Source organism: Corythoichthys intestinalis, chromosome 2 (genome assembly GCF_030265065.1).
Source record: "Corythoichthys intestinalis isolate RoL2023-P3 chromosome 2, ASM3026506v1, whole genome shotgun sequence".
Taxonomy (NCBI): domain Eukaryota; kingdom Metazoa; phylum Chordata; class Actinopteri; order Syngnathiformes; family Syngnathidae; genus Corythoichthys; species Corythoichthys intestinalis.
Window position 1 is genome coordinate 6,475,579 of NC_080396.1, and position 18,475 is coordinate 6,494,053.

General features: G+C 36.9%; 1 protein-coding gene across 1 annotated transcript in view; it reads left to right on the plus strand.

Moving 5' to 3' along the window:
* Positions 1-18,140, plus strand: part of cep104 (centrosomal protein 104) — a 75,145-nt gene extending 57,005 nt beyond the window's left edge. Inside the window, exons 18-22 of the mRNA XM_057825416.1 lie at positions 820-928; positions 989-1,127; positions 6,735-6,802; positions 14,167-14,254; positions 17,318-18,140. Coding sequence (XP_057681399.1) covers positions 820-928; positions 989-1,127; positions 6,735-6,802; positions 14,167-14,254; positions 17,318-17,430 — 517 coding nt within the window. The 3' untranslated portion in view covers positions 17,431-18,140. The remainder of the gene's footprint in view (positions 1-819; positions 929-988; positions 1,128-6,734; positions 6,803-14,166; positions 14,255-17,317) is intronic.
* The last annotated feature ends 335 nt before the right edge of the window (positions 18,141-18,475 follow it).

Here is an 18,475-nt window from a genome sequence, read left to right on the forward strand (position 1 = left end):
CTGTCGTCACGGTTGTCGTCTAACATGCCTCCTAGCATGCATTGCAGCACGCCAGATGTAAATAACAATCAAAATTCATGTTCTGCACTAATTATTTCTTCACTTACTGATCCAGTTGTTTCATTAATTGCTAGTTATGGTATTTAGTAACCCTTTACTTGACAGTGGCGCCATTAGACTGTCATTAGACAATCATAATTATGACATGACACTATCATGAGCATTATTGAATGCTTATAACATGTCGTTAATTGTTATCCAGCAAATTATCTAACTTTTGAATGGATGTAAAAGATCCAAGCTGGACATAAAAGGAGTTAGTGACATAATTTGCCGGATTACACTTAAAGACATCTGTCTTAAGCATTCAGTAATGCCCATGATTGTGTCATGTCATAATTATGACGTTCTTATGATGCCGCTGTCAAATAAAGTGTTACCTATTAACCCAAATAAATCAACAAATAAGCCACACTGGACATAAACAGCAGGATTCAAAACGAAGGAAAAAAGTAGCAGTTTATAGTCTGAAAATTATCTGAGTTTGTTCTACATGATAAAATGTCTGAGTAAGTGCCCGTCCAAGACTGGTGATTCTATACTTTTTGCAAGGGGTTGTACAACTCGATTCACACAGGATTAGTATTTCTTACTTCCTTCTCACCGTTTATAATAATTGTAGAGGAGAGCTTAATCCTGTGCGAATGCGCTGTTTTAAACTATAATTAGGAAGAATCTCTCTGCCCGTGAGGCTTTATTAGGAGATGATAATCCTGTGGAAATTAGATTGAGGACAACATATTCCTTTTTTTTCTCCAGCTTGTGTATATTCTGCGGTAAAACAGATGATTCTTTCACCGACGATGGATTAGACCTTCACTACTGGAAGCATTGTCCTATGCTGCGACTCTGTGACGAATGCAGACAGGTTGTAAAAAAGTTATCACTCATAACAAAGACTGCAAACCTAGCCTTGTTATGTTCCCAGGTTGTGGAGATCGCCAGCTTCACTGAGCACCTCCTAAACGAATGTCAAAACAAGTCCAAATTCAGTCAGTGTCAACGTTGCTCAGAAGCGGTACTCACGGAAGAAATGAGTCGACATGTCCAGAGTAAGACTTGCAAACGTGAGTTTCCCTTTAAATGACTAAATGTGGTGATTTTTTAATTATCTTGACTCATATGGGGACTGTGACTACAGTCCCTGACAAAAGTCTCGTCGCTTATCCATTTTGTAGAAACAATGGCTATTAACCTGACTTTTAATTATTCAATTGGTTTCAGAAATGGCTCATATGAAACCTAAGACCCCCCCCCCCCCCCCCCCCCAAATGATGTTGAATGTACAAAAATATTTTTTTTACACTGAAAAAAGATTGATCATTTAATGAAGACATAAAAGTCAAATTTTGGCAAGACAAAAGTTTTGTCGCCTACAGAAAGTAGTGTGAAAATTGGAAAAAATATGTACTTCAAATACAAAAATATGTTACATAACATAGGCGAATTATGTACTGGTGCTGTGAAATCCAAATTTAATATTTTGTATGACTTCCATGGGCTTCGGCAAGCATTCATCCAATTTATTCATGAAGTCATCAGGAACATCAAAGAAAGCAGTCTTGCATGCCTCCTAGAGTTCATCAACGTTCTTGGGTTTCGTCTTCCATGCTTCCTCTTTCATTCTTCCCCAGACATGCTCAATGATGTTCATGTCTGGTGAGTGGGATTGCCAGTCCTGGAGGATCTTGATCTTCTTTGCCTTGAAGAACTTTGAAGTAGAGATTGAAGTATGCGATGGAGCACCAGCCTGCTGTAGAATTTGTCCCTTTTTATGGTTAGGAATGCAAGAGGCAGCTAAGATGTGTTGATATTTCAGACAATTTATGTTGCCTTCCACCCTGCAGATCTCTCGCACACCCCATACTGGATGTAACCCCAGACTATGATTTTGCCACCACCAAACTTCACTGTTTCCTGAGTGAATCTCGGATCCATGCAGGCTCCGGTAGGTCTCCTGCAATATTTGCTGCGAGTGTGGTGTAATGCAATGGAAGATTCATCTAAAACAATCAATCTTTTGCCACAAAACAGTGAAGTTTGTTGGTGGCAAAATCATGGTCTGGGGTTACATCCGGTATGGGGGTGTGCGAGAGATCTGCAGGGTGGAAGGCAACATAAATTGTCGACAACAAACAACAAATCTTAGCTGCCTCTTACATTCCTAACTATAAAAAGGGACCAATTCTGCATCGGGATGGTGCTCCGTCGCATACTTCCATCTTTACCTCAAAGTTCCTCAAGGTAAAGAAGATCACGATCCTCCAGGACTGGCCAGCCCAGTCACCAGACATGAACAGGATGAAAGAGGAAGCATGGAAGACGAAACCCAAGAATGATGATGAACTCTGGGAGGCATGCTAGACTGCTTTCTTTGATGTTCCTGATGACTTCATCAATAAATTTGATGAATCCTTGCTGAACCGCATGGATGCAGTCCTTCAAGCCTGTGGAAGTCATACAAAATATTAGATTTGGATCTCGGAGCACCACTACTTAATTCACTTATGTAACATATTTTTGTATTTGAAGTACATTTTTTGTTCAATTTTCACATTACTTTCAGTAGGCGACAAAACTTTTGTCTTGCCAAAATTTGACCTTTGTCTTCATTAAATGATCAATCTTTTTTCAGGGTCTTTGGGAGGGCCTTCGCTTTCATATGAGCCATTTCTGAAACCAATAGAATAATTAAAAGGCAGGTTATTTGCAATTGTTTCTACAAAATGGATAAGCGACAAGACTTTTGTCCAACTGTTTTCTATACCTGCATGGGGGGGCTAGGGATGCGGTGGCACCAGGTCCAGGCCTCTAGTGGGCCTGGTTTGCGGGCGTATAGGGGGCATGGTTGGGTGAGAGGATGGTCAAAGAGAAATGTAAGGTGATGCACGTTGCTGGAATGTAGTGTTTAAGGGTTAAAATACACTCCAGCCACACCTGGGCCACTAGTGGGCCCGGTTTGCAGGTGACATCAAACGATTGTGGAGGAGCCCACGAATAATTATCTACACGGACCCCCACCCCACTTGCTGGACATTCATCTCAGAGGGACCCGTTTATCATAGCACTATAATATTTTCAACAATTGGCTAACTTGCTTGGCAAAAGTCTGCTAGCTTAAATGCTATATAATGCTAATATTTACAACAATAGTGTACCACACGTAACACCTCACCTTTGTTCATTAATATTCATGACGTTAACAACTGTTGCTAGGAGGGTCAAACTTGCGTTTGTCCCTCATGCTAGATGCATGTAAATGGTGCACGAACGAGATGTTTACTGAGCTAAACCTACCAAATCTGTCCGAAAATGATGTCCTCGGTGCCAAATTCACTGGTAAAGATCTGGAATAACATACAAATGTTTAGTTTAAGAGATGGCTTGAGTGTGAGGGCTGAAAAAGGTGGGGGAAAAAGTGCCGACCTGATCCAGAGGTAGCTTTTTTATCGATACCTTTTTCTTATGTGCATTGCCTTATGCCACTGACAATGACATTCTCCTGTTTCAACAAGCTATCCTTTACCACCATATGCCCCGTCTTTCCTATATTTTATATCCTCTGGTTGTCTTTCGTCTCTCTACGACCGCTCTTGGGGGTAATTTATATTGCTATTTTTGTGTAGCGTTCACAAATGCTACTCGGTGACAGCCAACAAACACTTTTAATTTTTTCATTAATGACAAATCTTAATTATTTTAATTTATTTACACTTCCCCCGTTACTAAGGTTGTTTCTTTACAACAGAAAAGGTAAAGCTTTTAAATCTAGAGCTTACCCGGACGCATGAACAGGCTCACTACAAAAAGACCAAGGCCAAACATGGCTAATTTATTTGAATATCCGTATTTGACATAAAAACAATACATTTTTAATTTTTTCCCCTGTCATTCATTGTCAGACAGAAGCAGCACGGCAAAACGCCATGCTAAAAAATAAGTAAAAATATCAAAATGGCTTACCTCTTTGTGGCAGGCAATGGATCGGGATTGTCCTCTGTAGGACCATGGCCCCCAACAAAATGTTGACTGCATATGAAGGTGAATGGCTGCACCCAGCTGGCGTTAAACTGGTCTTTTGGACGTCCGAACAAGTTGATCCATTGTTTACCGCCCCCGCCCCCCCCCCCTGAGTTTTTGGCTTCGGGAAACGTATGAAGAAAACATCCTTCATATGTCGCAATGTCTCAAGTTGTTTCTACAAGTTCCATAGCAGCAGTGTTCAATCGGCATGTTCTTTTTTGAAGGATTACCAGCAGAAAACATTCAGTACTTGCATGGGTTGTATGCGAGCGCGCTTCTATGTTGACCACCTTCCGGTTTACGATGGTGACATCACGCAACCTTGTAGTCTAAAAAAAACATTCGTGCGGAACGCTATTGGCTAACTTGATTAGCAAAAGTCTTCTAGCTTAAATGCTATATAAGGCTAATGTTTACAACAATTGACTAACTTGCATAGAAAAGTCCGCTAGCTTAAATGCTGTAGAATGCTAATGTTTACCAGATTTTTTTCTGGTGTGCACCTGATTGCTTAAATTTATTTTATTTCTGTCGATGTTGTCACATTCTGCTGCTGGTTAGATTTTGTTTTGTTACAGAGCCGGCGGTGCGGGCGTTCCCATTATCGCACCTGCAGCTAATTCCAGCAAATTAACATTAGTATATGGCGGGAAACACTCAGGTGACTTGGGCTACGTCTACATTAGGATGGATAATGGCCTTAAACGTGTAATTAGTTGGACTATACGGCATGTCGGCTACACTAGTATGCCCGTTATCCGGATTAGTTGTTAGGCGGGTAATGTTACCCGCCGCCTACGCGCCGCTCAATATGGAATGCTGTCTCCGTACAACATTCGGATACTCAGGAAGGGATGTCATGCCATCGCTGTTTATAGTGCGGCATGACAGCAACGTAAACAATGGAGGCGGACGATCACGCCGTGGCTTTCCTGCTCCTCTTTTCTTTTCCACACATTTTTCTTGAACCTTCAAACTACGTCTCAATAATACAATGGGACAAATAAGTATTTAGTCAACCACCAATTGTCAGGGTACCTGCGGGGTCTTAAAAACTTGGAAAAGTCTTAAATTTGATAACCGTAAATTAAGGCCTTTAAAAGGTCTTAAATTTTGTTCACAAGTCTTAAATTTCCTTCTCAAATGTCTTAATTTTTCCATGTCTTATCTGCGATAGAAAGAGCTAATAGATAGAGCTAATAACTATATAATAAGTAAACTAACAAAGAACGGAACGTTGTGTCGTAAAATTATCTTTCATTTTCTCCGACTTTATCGATCCCTGACCGATAAATACACTGTTTCGGTCGTAAAATCCAGATATTCGCGTTTTTGAAATGCAGCATTACGTTGGAGCTTTGGGATGGGAAAAGTGCAGATTTAACGCACTGTGGTTGAGTGACTCAAAATATGCATATTTTGAGTCACTCAACCACAATGTCTTATGCTGTTATTCTTAGTTATTCTAACAGATTCTTCTGCATTATTTCATAAATGTATGCCCGAATAGGTGCGAGATTGGTCTTAAATTTAATTGGATATGATCTTAAAAAGGTCTTTAAAAGTCTTAAATTTGAATGGGAAAATCCTGGGGCAAACCTGATTGTGCAAGTTCTCCTACTTGAAAAGATTAGAGTGGCCTGTAATTGTCAACATGGGTAACCATGCGAGACAGAATGTGGAGAAAAAAACTAGAAAATCACATTGTTTGATTTTTAAAGAATTTATTTCCAAATTACAGTGGAAAATAAGTTTTTGGTCACCTACAAACATGCAAGATTTCTGGCTGTCAAAAAGGTCTAACTTCTTCTAACGTGGTCTAACGAGGCTCCACTCGTTACCTGTATTAATGGCACCTGTTTTAACTCATTATCGTTATAAAGACACCTGTCCCCAACCTCAGTCAGTCACGCTCCAAACACCACTATGGCCAACACCAGAGACAAAATTGTAGACCTGCACCAGGCTGGGAAGACTGAATCTGCAATAGGTAAAACGCTTGGTGTAAAGAAGTCAACTGTGGGAGCAATTATTAGAAAATGGAAGACATACGAGACCACTGATAATCTCCCTCGATCTGGGGCTCCATGCAAGATCTCACCCCGTGGCGTCAAAATGATAACAAGAACGGTGAGCAAAAATCCCAGAACCACACGGGGGGACCTAGTGAATGACCTACAGAGAGCTGGGACCACTGTAACAAAGGCTACTATCAGTAACACAATGCTCCGCCAGGGACTCAAATCCTGCACTGCCAGACGTGTCCCACTGCTGAAGAAAGTACACGTCCAGTCACGCAAACTCAAAGGTATAAACCAACAAACCCAGAAGTCAATAAAAAAGAGTGAATCCTCGTCACAGCATATTGCGATGTTGGTAACAAGGAAGCCGAACTTTTAACAGCACGTCCGCCGCACATCTGCCGCACGCACATACGCAAGTGAGGCGATAAATCGAAGCGGGAAAATTACCGCCTTCATTTTCATTTACCGTGCGATAAATGGAATTATTGCATATCGCGACAGGCTTAAGATAAATAAGAGATTAGTACATTGTCAGACTAATGCCTGCTATTCATTTGACATCTTCCTGGTTTTTTGAACGTCTTCTTTACTGTAAGGGAGCTTAAAGGTGTCACATCTGTTTTTCAGCCTCCGTCCCAGGTAAACCCTCCAGCCACTGCCCTTTGTGCCACGCCAACTTTTCTCTAGGAGAACAGGTAAGATTCTGAAGTGTGATGCCAGAATTAAATGAATGAATTCGTCGTGAAATATGTTATTATTTTAGGGATATATTGACTTCCTCCAGTTCGTGAAATTGACGGGAGTATGTATTAGAGCTGGGAATCTTTGGGCACCTAACGATTCGATTACGATTCAGAGGCTCCGATTCGATTATAAAACGATTATTAATGCACCCCCTGCTTTTTTTATTTTTCATTTATTTATTTTTAAATGTTTTGTGCATTAGTTCCAACGTTGTTCAAAAATCCTCTCAGGTTAAACCAAACTACTATTTCAGTATCAAGTTAGCATATAACAGTAAACAAATATACAAAAATAACAGTAAATAAAATACTCCAGTCCCCATTCTGTATCAGCAGCTTTAAACTACATTCAATTAATTTAATGTTGTAAATGTAATGTGTTTGTGGGGGGGTGCGTGCATGTATTAAAAAATGCTCTGGAAAAAAAAACTGAAACCTTGAAGTAAACACTTGTGTTGAGTAATTATGTCACAGCAGCCATTAACAATAAGTTGTCTGAAGTGTACTGATCAAGCTGTATGCCATTTGTGTTACAATGACCTTTGCACAGTCCTCGTATTGATTTTTATAATGTTGTACATTGTTCAAGTTATACAAGCTGTTATAAATGTTCACACTTGAATTCCTATTGTTTACAAGAAATTTGTATATACTTAATGTTCAGACTGCATGTGCAATTGTTAAATATGTTAAATTGAAAGCTGGTAAATAAATCCACGACAAATATGGAGGTAGATTTGTGTCTTTATTATTCAATCAAAAAAAAAGTTGCTTCAATCAAATAAAAAGTTGCTTCAATCAAAATATATATTTTCAATCGAAGAAAACGTCTCTTCAGTCAAAAAAAATGTGTTTGAATGCAAAAATAAATTTGAAACTCAAAAAAATATATTTGAAAACTATTTTTCTTTGATTGAAAAAATTTTTTTTTGATTTAAGTCAAGTTTTTTTTGATTGAAACACCATTTTTGATTGAAGTCATGTCATTTTGCGTTTGGACCACATTTTGGCTAGGACATTTGTGTCTTTATTATTCAATCAAAAATTAAGTCGCTTCAAACAAAAAATATATATATTTTCAAAAGAAAATCACTTCAATCAAAAATTTTAAAAATATTCAATCGTAGAAAAAAAGGTTTGAATGTGAAAAAATATTTGAGACTCAGAAATTCGCATTTGAACACTTTATTTTTCATTCAAACCGTTTTCTTTGATTGAAGCAATCCTTTTTGTGTTTGAGCCATATTAGGGGTAGGACATTTGTGTCAAAATCATTCAATCGCAATAACAGTTGCTTTAATCAAAAAACTATTTTTAATCAAAGAAAAAAATCATTTGCAAAAAAATTTTTTTTTTTGAAAATATATTTCTTTATTTGAAATATATATTTTTTTTTATTGAAGTATCACTTTTTTTGAAAAGCAAAAAGTTTTAAACTCTTTTTTTTTTTTTTTTACAAAGTGGAAAAAGTTTTGAACACACTTTTTTTTGAAGTGGGAAAAGTTTTGAAGGCACTTTTTTTTTCGATTGAATCATTTTAACACAAAGATTCAACTTCAACGCTAGTTCCGGTGTGTTTGAGTGGCAGCTGATTGCGCCAATGGCATAAAAGTATGAAGCAAGAATAATGGCCACCAGGGCTCCATCCAGCCATCGGAGTCTCCTGGAGTCCAAGCCGAATATAGGGCACCGGTACGGGGGTGTGACATCGGCATTTCACCGGAGTACGGTGCCCTGCTGCTTAATGTGATTAAACACTGCGAACTTCACCCGCTGCCCTGACGTGACGGTTGGCAATTCGTTCCAACCGGAGTGTCCGCGACGTGCTGGTACAAGAGTGGTCGGCGAGTGGCCCGACACTAGCCTGCCCAGTAAGAGAGTGGACTACCGGCGAGTCGCCGGCGTCCACGCCTGGAGCCCCATCGCTTCAACTTTGAATGAGTGTCGTGTCATTCGCGGACCGTCCACTCGACAGCCGGCCTCCGCGCCTGGGGTGTGATATCGGGGTCCGACCAGTGTGCCGCGACAGGGCAACGTGCCGTTGCGGGTACTCCGGTGAAATGCCGATGTTACACCCCCGTACCGGTGCCCTATATTCGGCTTGGACTCCAGGAGACTCCGATGGCTGGATGGAGCCCTGGTGGCCTTTATTCTTGCTTCATACTTTTATGCCATTGGCGCAATCAGCTGCCACTCAAACACACCGGAACTAGCGTTGAAGTTGAATCTTTGTGTCAAAATGATTCAATCGAAAAAAAAGTGCCTTCAAAACTTTTCCCACTTCAAAAAAAAAGTGTGTTCAAAACTTTTTCCACTTTGAAAAAAAAAGTTTAAAACTTTTTGCTTTTCAAAAAAAGTGATACTTCAATAAAAAAAATATATATTTCAAATAAAAAAACATTTTCAAAAAAAATATTTTTGCAAATGATTTTTTTCTTTGATTAAAAATAGTTTTTTGATTAAAGCAACTTTTATTGCGATTGAATGATTTTGACACAAATGTCCTACCCCTAATATGGCTCAAACACAAAAAGGATTGCTTCAATCAAAGAAAACGGTTTGAATGAAAAATAAAGTGTTCAAATGCGAATTTCTGAGTCTCAAATATTTTTTCACATTCAAACCTTTTTTTCTACGATTGAATATTTTTAAAATTTTCGATTGAAGTGATTTTCTTTTGGAAAATATATATATTTTTTGTTTGAAGCGACTTAATTTTTGATTGAATAATAAAGACACACACAAATGTCCTAGCCAAAATGTGGTCCAAACGCAAAATGACATGACTTCAATCAAAAATGGTGTTTCAATCAAAAAAAAAAACTTGACTTAAATTAAAAAAAAAATTTCAATCAAAGAAAAATAGTTTTCAAATATATTTTTTTGAGTTTCAAATTTATTTTTGCATTCAAACACATTTTTTTTGATTGAAGAGACGTTTTCTTCGATTGAAAATATATTTTTTGATTGAAGCAACTTTTTATTTGATTGAAGCAACTTTTGTTTTGATTGAATAATAAAGACACAAATCTACCTCCATAGACAAACAGGTAATTTGTATTTCATGCATTGATCCAAATTTTCAAATTATATAACAGTCTGCTTGGTCGAATTTATCGTCATTTATTTTTATCGAGGTAAGTCTGCTCAATTTACCGTGATGCATACTGAAGCCCATATTGCCCAACCCCAATACAAACATATCAAATCAAATCAAATCACATTTATTTATATAGCCCTTTACAAAACCCGAAAGGTCCCCAAAGTGCTTTACAACAAAGAGAAACATGGCACATAGTAAATAAAAGGCAGGAAAGTGTTATAAAATGACATTAGGAAGAAAAGAAAAGAAAAGAAAAAAAAAAAACGAACCATCGCATCACGATTAGCCAGACACCAAACAAAACAATAAAACAGATAAAATCCGAAAACATTAAAAACCCTAAAGAAGTAAAACCAGGCTAAACTAATCTTGGGGAAAGGCGAGTCTAAAAAGGTGTGTCTTTAAACGAGATTTAAAAAGGCCCAAATTTGTAGTGGTCCGGATTTCTGGGGGAAGACTATTCCATAACCTGGGTGCAGCAACCGCAAAAGATCGGTCTCCCCACTGTTTGAGTTTGGACCTTGGGACTTGCAAATGAAGTTGGCCGCTAGAGCGAAGACTCCTGCCAGAGTTACGGATGGTTAAAATTTCTGATAAGTAAGAAGGAGCCTGGCCATTAATAGAATTAAAAACAAACAGTAAAAGTTTAAAATCAATTCTAAAATGGACTGGAAGCCAGTGGAGCGATGATAGCACGGGGGTAATATGTTCACGTCTAGGTGTATCTGTTAAAAATCGAGCAGCAGCATTTTGAACAAGTTGGAGACGAGAAACTGAGGATTTGGGAAGACCAACATAAAGAGCGTTGCAGTAATCCAGCCTTGAGCTTATAAAAGCGTGAATTGCTTTTTCCAAGTCGTGGCGAGTAAGAAAAGGCTTCACTTTGGCCAGGAGACGGAGCTGGAAAAAACTTGCTCTTACAACAGAACTAATCTGTTTTTCAAAGTTGAGCCTGCAATCGAATATCACTCCGAGATTTTTAACATGTGTTTTAAAAAAGGGAGCCAGAGTGCCAGGGTTGGGCTCAAGGGCATTTAACATAGAAGGTGTGCCAAAAGTAATATATTCAGTTTTGCTTTCGTTAAGATGTAAAAAGTTTTGCGCTAGCCACTGCTTCACATCGGATATGCACTCCATTAATTTAGTGAAAGCAGTTTGTTCGTTGGGTCTCAGGGGGAGATATAGCTGCAGGTCATCAGCATAAAAATGAAAAGAGATATTATGTTTTTTTATAACTGATCCTAAAGGTAGGAGATAAAGTGCAAAGAGAACAGGCCCTAAAATGGAGCCTTGTGGCACCCCACAAGACAGAGAGGTTTGTGAGGAGGAAAATTCCCCAATCATTACTGAGAAGGTCCTATGTTCCAGGTACGATTTAAACCACTGTAGAGCTTTACCACGGATACCTATAAAGTGTTCTAGACGAGATACAAGGACTGTGTGGTCGACTGTATCAAATGCTGCTGTGAGATCTAGTAAAACAAGGATTGCTGGGTTTCCATTATCTACAGAAAGGGCAATGTCGTTGTGCACTTTTAACAGTGCTGACTCAGTGCTATGTCTGGACCTGAAGCCTGATTGAAACTTGTCAAGGGTGGAGTTTGTCTCTAGAAATGTTTGCAATTGAATAAAAACAACTTTTCCTAAAACTTTAGAAAGGAAAGACAAGTGGGAGACAGGTCTAAAATTGGACAGCACGGAGGAGTCGAGATGGGGTTTTTTAAGAAGGGGTCTGACTACAGCCTGTTTGAAGGCAGCTGGGACAGAACCGGTACTGAGAGAGTTATTTATAAGAGCCAGCAGACTTGGTCCGAGGCAACTAAAGACTTCCTTTAGAAGCCCAGCTGGAATTATATCTAACGGACAGTTAGTGGGTTTCATGCCACTAACTATTTCAGACAGAGATGACAATGAAAGGAGATCAAATTGTTCAAAAACAGTGAGCAGTTCTGGAGGATGTAGATTATCTGATGAGATACCCGAATTGCAGACATTTTGCCTGACCGTAGAGACTTTGTTTTGAAAGAAAGCGAGAAACTCCTCACAAGTATATATTAGCTGAAAGTACTTACAGCCTTATGTAGGCCAAACCAGACCGCAGATATAATTTGTCCAATCAGACGTCTGAGTCTGCTTCTCAGTCTTATAAGGCGGCAGTCCAGCCAGACCCCGCGCTGCCACCAGAGGGCAGTGACAACATTAACCCTTTAACACCTAAGCCTATTTTGACGGAATTTGCATGCCTTTGATGTTGCCTTTATATTTCAAAGAAAAAACTGTTCACAATGGCCAAGTTAGTTCCCTTTTTTCAATATACCTTGAACTTCATGTCCAAACTGTTGTTTTCTTCACTGACCAACTTTAATCCACATTTTGGACCCAAAAAGACAAAAAAATCCCAAATTTTTTTTTCAAAATTTGTAATGTTGATGTCCCAATGATAACCAAACATGCTCGACTAACCGTTTTGAAGCTTGATAATATTTATTTAACTTGTTAGGATAAACTTTCAAAAGAAAAATATAAGATTGAATAGTTTTATGTTTGACAATTCAACACAATCAGCAGGTATGGTCATAGGCGTTTTTGGCCTTTACACATACTATGGTCAAAACATGTTATATACAGTGCAAAATAGTGAGGGGGAAAAAAATAATATATATTATCCAACACAAAAAGGGTTTGGAGGATATCGTCGCTTTGTGAAGTTAGGTATTGTACCCATCACCTTATCAAAGGTATATATGTACATGCAATCAAGCTTCTCGAACACACATCTATATAAAAATTGAAAAGATTCATAGTGAAGAAAAAATAATAAACATTGAAAAAAAAAGTATTTTCAAAAATATTGACAAGTAGTTCAGTTCAATTCAATTTTTCCAGGAATGCGACCCAATAATTTTTTTTTTTTTTTGCGCACTCAATAAAGTTTTGTTTTTGAACATGTCACCGAGCTGCGTCACATACAACGTCACACATCCTACTCATCCGCCGTTTGCGCGCTGCTGTCACTTCTAATTGCCGAGACGCCGAATAATCCGAGGAAAACAATGACAAATACAGCTCATCCTATTCCTTGAGTTAATGAAATAATGCATAAGCGTGCGCTAAATTTAGTTTTCGCTTCCTTCTGCACGTTTCAAAGTCGCTTGCTCAGTCCAACCAGCCGTTGCTTGCTTCGCGTGTCTCCTTTCCCTTAGTTGGCGCCTTGCTCGTCAATTTAACCAAAATGTTTACATTAGGTTCGTCCTACTTGACATCACAACGGCTCTTGGGATATGTAGTCTTTTGTGCTGCTTTCGGTTTTGAAAAAAGGACAAGAAATGATGGAAATATGGAGATAGACACATGGTCCATGCAGCATTTTAATGCATATTTATGAGTGCAATAAAACTATAAATCTCAAATGACATTATCTCCCGTTTTACTCGGTCGATTGACTTCAAATAAAAACTGGTGTGGACATCAACTTCCGTACTTTCAAACAAGAGCAACCAGGGGCACGTGGGTGACTTATATATCGCGTTACGAGGCTTCAAAGATGATATGCGTAAACGTGTCGCATCCGACATGTTCAGTGTTAAAAGGTTAAACAAAATACAATACTTTAGGACTTTTTGGATAATTATTTTTTGATACTTAAAAGGTTAATTGTGACTAACGCAGAAATACGAGTTATGTCGCCAGCGTAGGAACAGAAAATCGTTCGTAACCCGGGGACTACCTGTACTGTGTTTTGATTGTGAAGTACGCTAAGTACTGTTGTTGTTTTTTTGGCGCTTGTTTCTCTTTTTTTTCGGGGGCAAGGAGTCCGTTCACCCATGGCACCATGTAAATTACGACCGCCACTGTGTCTACAGATGAAATGTTACTCATTAACGTGGAGAACATTTTCGCAAGTTCTTCTCAAGAAGTCGCTACTCAGATTATGTTCATGTACTACACATTGGTCTAATTCAAAACTAAGACATGACATGTAGCTTCTCAAAATAAACACACCCTTCCAAATTGCTGAGGTTAAAAAAAAAAAAAAAAAACATTACCAGAAAGTCACAGTCAGGCTGGCAGAAGCTTGTACGGACGCCATGAAAGGCCGCAGTGTTGTATAGAAAAGGCGGGCGATCAACTGCCCGTAACCGTCTTTGGATTGAAGGCTCTTTCAGGGCAGGGCTGAACTGAACTCACTGAGCTACTTTTGTACTTGTTGCAGGCCTGGAAAGCTCACCTGACGGGCCGGGAGGGCTGCAAACAAAACTCACGCAGAACCGCCGTGTCCCAGAGAACCCAGCCGGCACAAGGTGAAGCATTCATAATCCTTTCCGCAGCACACACGGTTAGAAAGCATGATGGAGTGCAGCATTTCTTCATTGCCTTTCCAGAATTTCTTCCAGCCATAATATCGAGTAAAATCCTAGAAATTTGGAGTCTTTACAGTTGTCAAGGGTGTCTCACTTGAAATTCTTTCACTTTAGACGATGATGATCGCATCCAATCCATTTTGACTGGGAGGGATGGCAGCAATCGAATTATATTACGAGATTAGAGCCGTAGTATTGCGAGATTGAAGTCATACCGTCTAATATTATTAGAGAGAAAAAAATTAGTATATGAGGATACAGTCATAAATTCTAATGTTTGCAGATTAGTCATGTATTGTAAAGTTACTATATTAGTATTATATTCTTACAAGATTAAGGTCCTACATTGTAATAGTCCAGAATTAAAATTCCTATATTATGACTTTAAAATTGTAATATTACGAGATTAAAATTCTAATATTATGATAAAAAGTAATATTACAAAATAAAAGTTATCATATTAAGAGATTAGAGTCGTAATATTACGAGATTAGAGTTGTAATATTACGAGAGAAAAATTGTAATATTACGAGATTATGTTCATACATTGTAATATTACCAGATTAGGATTGTAATATTATGAGATTAAAGTCATACATTGTAATATTACAAGATTAACGTCATAATTTGTAGTATTACAGGATTAAAATTGTAATATTATGACTTTAAAAATTGCAAGATTACGAGATTAAAAATCTAATATTATAAGAAAAGTCATAATATTAGAAAATTAAAGTTATTTTAAATCGTAAAATTGCAAAATGAAAGTCATATGTTGTCGTTTCACCAGATTAGGATTGTAATATTAGGAGATGAATGTCATACATTGTAATATTACAGAATTAAAATCGTAATATTAATGGATTGAAGTCATTTTATGATTTATTTTTACTTTACGTGAACTTGAAGTTGTTCTGTTTCACGTTGGTGACGTGAAGTCTATATCAACACAAAACTATTTTTGCTGTAAAAGTTTAAAAATTGCAATATTATGAGATTAAAAGTCTAATATTATGAGAAAAGTAATAATATTACGAAATTAAAATTATCGTGTTAAGAGATTAGAGTCGTAATATTACGAGGTTAAAGTCGAACATTCTAATGTTACGAGAGAAAAATTGTAATATAACGAGATTAGAGTCATACATTGTAATATTACGAGATTAACAGTGTACTTTGTAAAATTACAGAATGAGAAAAAGTCATATTATGACTTTAAAAATTGTAATAGTACGAGATTAAAATTCTAATATGAGAAAAAGTAATAATATTACAAAATTAAAGTTATCATATTAAGAGATTAGAGTTGTAATATTACAAGATTAAAGTCATACATTGTAATATTATGAGATTATAGTTGTAATATTATGAGAGAAAAATTGTAATATTGCAAGATTAGAGTCATGTATTGTAGTATTACCAGATTAGTCATTTATTGCAATATTACCAGATTAGGATTGCAATATTACGAGATTAAAGTCATACAATGTAAAATTACGAGATTAATGTCATACTTTGTAACATTACAAGATTAAAATTGTAATATTATGATTTAAAATGGTACTATTACAAGATTAAAGTCATACATTGTAATATTACGATATTAATGTCATACTTTGTAATACAGGATTAAAATTGTAATATTATGACTTTTAAAATTGTAATATTACGAGATTAAAATTCTAATATGATGAGAAAAGTAGCAATATTACAAAATGTAAATTATATTAAGAGGTTAGAGTCGAAGTATTACGAGATTAGTCGTAATATTACGAGATAGAAGTCGTAATATTACGAGAGAAAACTCGTAATATTATGAGATTAGAGTCACACATTGTAATATTACAGGATTAGAGTCATACATTGTAATGTTACGGGATAAGAGTCATACATTGTATTATTACCAGATTATAGTCATAGATCGTAATATTACAGGATTAAAATTGTAATATTATGAATATTAAAATTATAATATGATGAGAAAGGTAACAATTACAAAATTAAAATTTTATTAAAACAATAATGTGGAAGTATTACGAGATTAGTCTAATTTTACGAGATTAAAATCATACATTGTAATATTACGAGATAGAAGTAATATTACGAGATTAGAGTCATACATTGTAATCATAGACTTTATAATTATGAAGTCTATGTTGTAATATTATGGTATTAGAGTCATACATTGTAATATTACCAGATTAAAGTCATACATTGTAATATTACTGGGTTAAAACTGGAATATTATGACTATTAAAATTGTAATATTACGATACTAAAATTCTGATATGAGAAAAGGCATAATATTACCAAATTAAAGTTTAAAGTCATTAAAGTCATTTAAAGTTGTAAAATTACGAAATAAAAGTCATATGTTGTCGTTTCACCAGATTAGGATTGTAATATTAGGAGATGAAAGTCATACATTGTAATATTACAGGATTAAAATCGTAATATTATGAGATTGAAGTCATTTTGTGATTTATTTTTACTTTATATGAACTTGAAGTTGTTCTGTTTCACTTTGGTCACGTGAAGTCTGTATCAACACAAAACTATTTTTGCAGTAATATTAGGAGAGGAGAAAAAAAAGCAAAATGACAAGACTTTACGTATTTTAACAGTTTTTGGCCACATGAGGTCAGTGTCAACAGAAAACGGTATTTGTAGAAGCGTCACGCAACAAAACACTGGTCTGAACGCAGTTCAACGATATTACAAAATGTATCACACTGGATTATTTTTAAGCAAAATACCGAAATTCTCTAGTTTTCTATGTTAATTTCAACATGTCAGGATTTGACCACCTGGTTAATGGAGAGACAGTGTTTAAGTGACCAGTTCCATCTAGTGTTTAAAATGAGAAGTGCAGCAGAATGTAGGCTGAACACAAGCTTCTTGTGCGGGCCATATTCAATGATATTTTCATTTTTGCTGTAGTTTGGACAACCCTGGTCTATGTCGATACTTTTGCAAGTGTTGGGCTTCTCTGTTTTTGTCCAGGAAGGGCTGTTACGAAGCCTACACAAACTTCATCGGTGGGCACCCGAGGCAGAGGCGGCCGGACCCCGTCGCTGGCTCCTCCCGCTCGAGGACATACACCGGCGAAGCGGTGATCGCCTAGTAACCAGCCATTTGATTTCCATTAGGATTTTACGCCATATGAGTGGATTGACTTGACAAAATGGCCATCAGTTGTAAATGTATTCATATGAATCATATAAATTTGACATTTCAGATTTATTGAACACACATAGTACTTGGAAAATATCTTTTAGATAATTAAAAACTGCCATTTAAACATGAAAGATGGTCGCCGTCACTCTCATGTCACTGTGTGTGCCACAGGCTGATTGCCTCCATGCCACGCTGCATTGAAGCAGTCATTTCTGCCAACGGATTCCCGACCAAGTATTGAGTGCATAACTGAAAATAATTATTTGAAGGTTGACTTTTTTTGTATTTAAAACATTCATTCTAGGGTCGCGGAGGTGCTGGACCCTATCCCAGCCAACTACGGACAGTAGGCAAGGTACACCCTGTATTGGTTGCCAGCCAATCACAGGGCACAATGAGACAAACAACCATTCACGCACACAATCATACCTATGGACAATTTAGAGTGTTCAATCAGCGTGGGAGGAAACCACACATCAGACAATGCTTCTCAAGACAATTCTTACCAGGTGTGTGTTTTATAGTGGGTAGGGCAGCTTTAAGCCACTCATTAGTGATTGGGCACACACCGGACTGAAATTTTTTGGTAAAAAATAGGGCTGTCAAACGATTAAAATTTTTAATCAAGTTAATTACAGCTTAAAAATTAATTAATTGTAATTAATCACAATTCAAACCATCTACAAAATATGCCATATTTTTCTGTAAATTATTGTTGGAATGAAAAGATAAGACACAAGACGGAGATATACATTCAACATATGGTACATAAGTACTGTACTTGTTTATTATAACAATAAATCAACAAGATGGCATAACATTATTAACATTCTCTTAAAGCGATCCATGGATAGAAAGACTTGTAGTTCTTAAAAGATAAATGTTAGTACAAGTTATAGAAATTTTATAAAACCCCTCTTAATGTTTTCGTTTTATTAAATTTTTTTAAATTTTCAATCAAAAAATAAACTAGTAGCTCGCCAT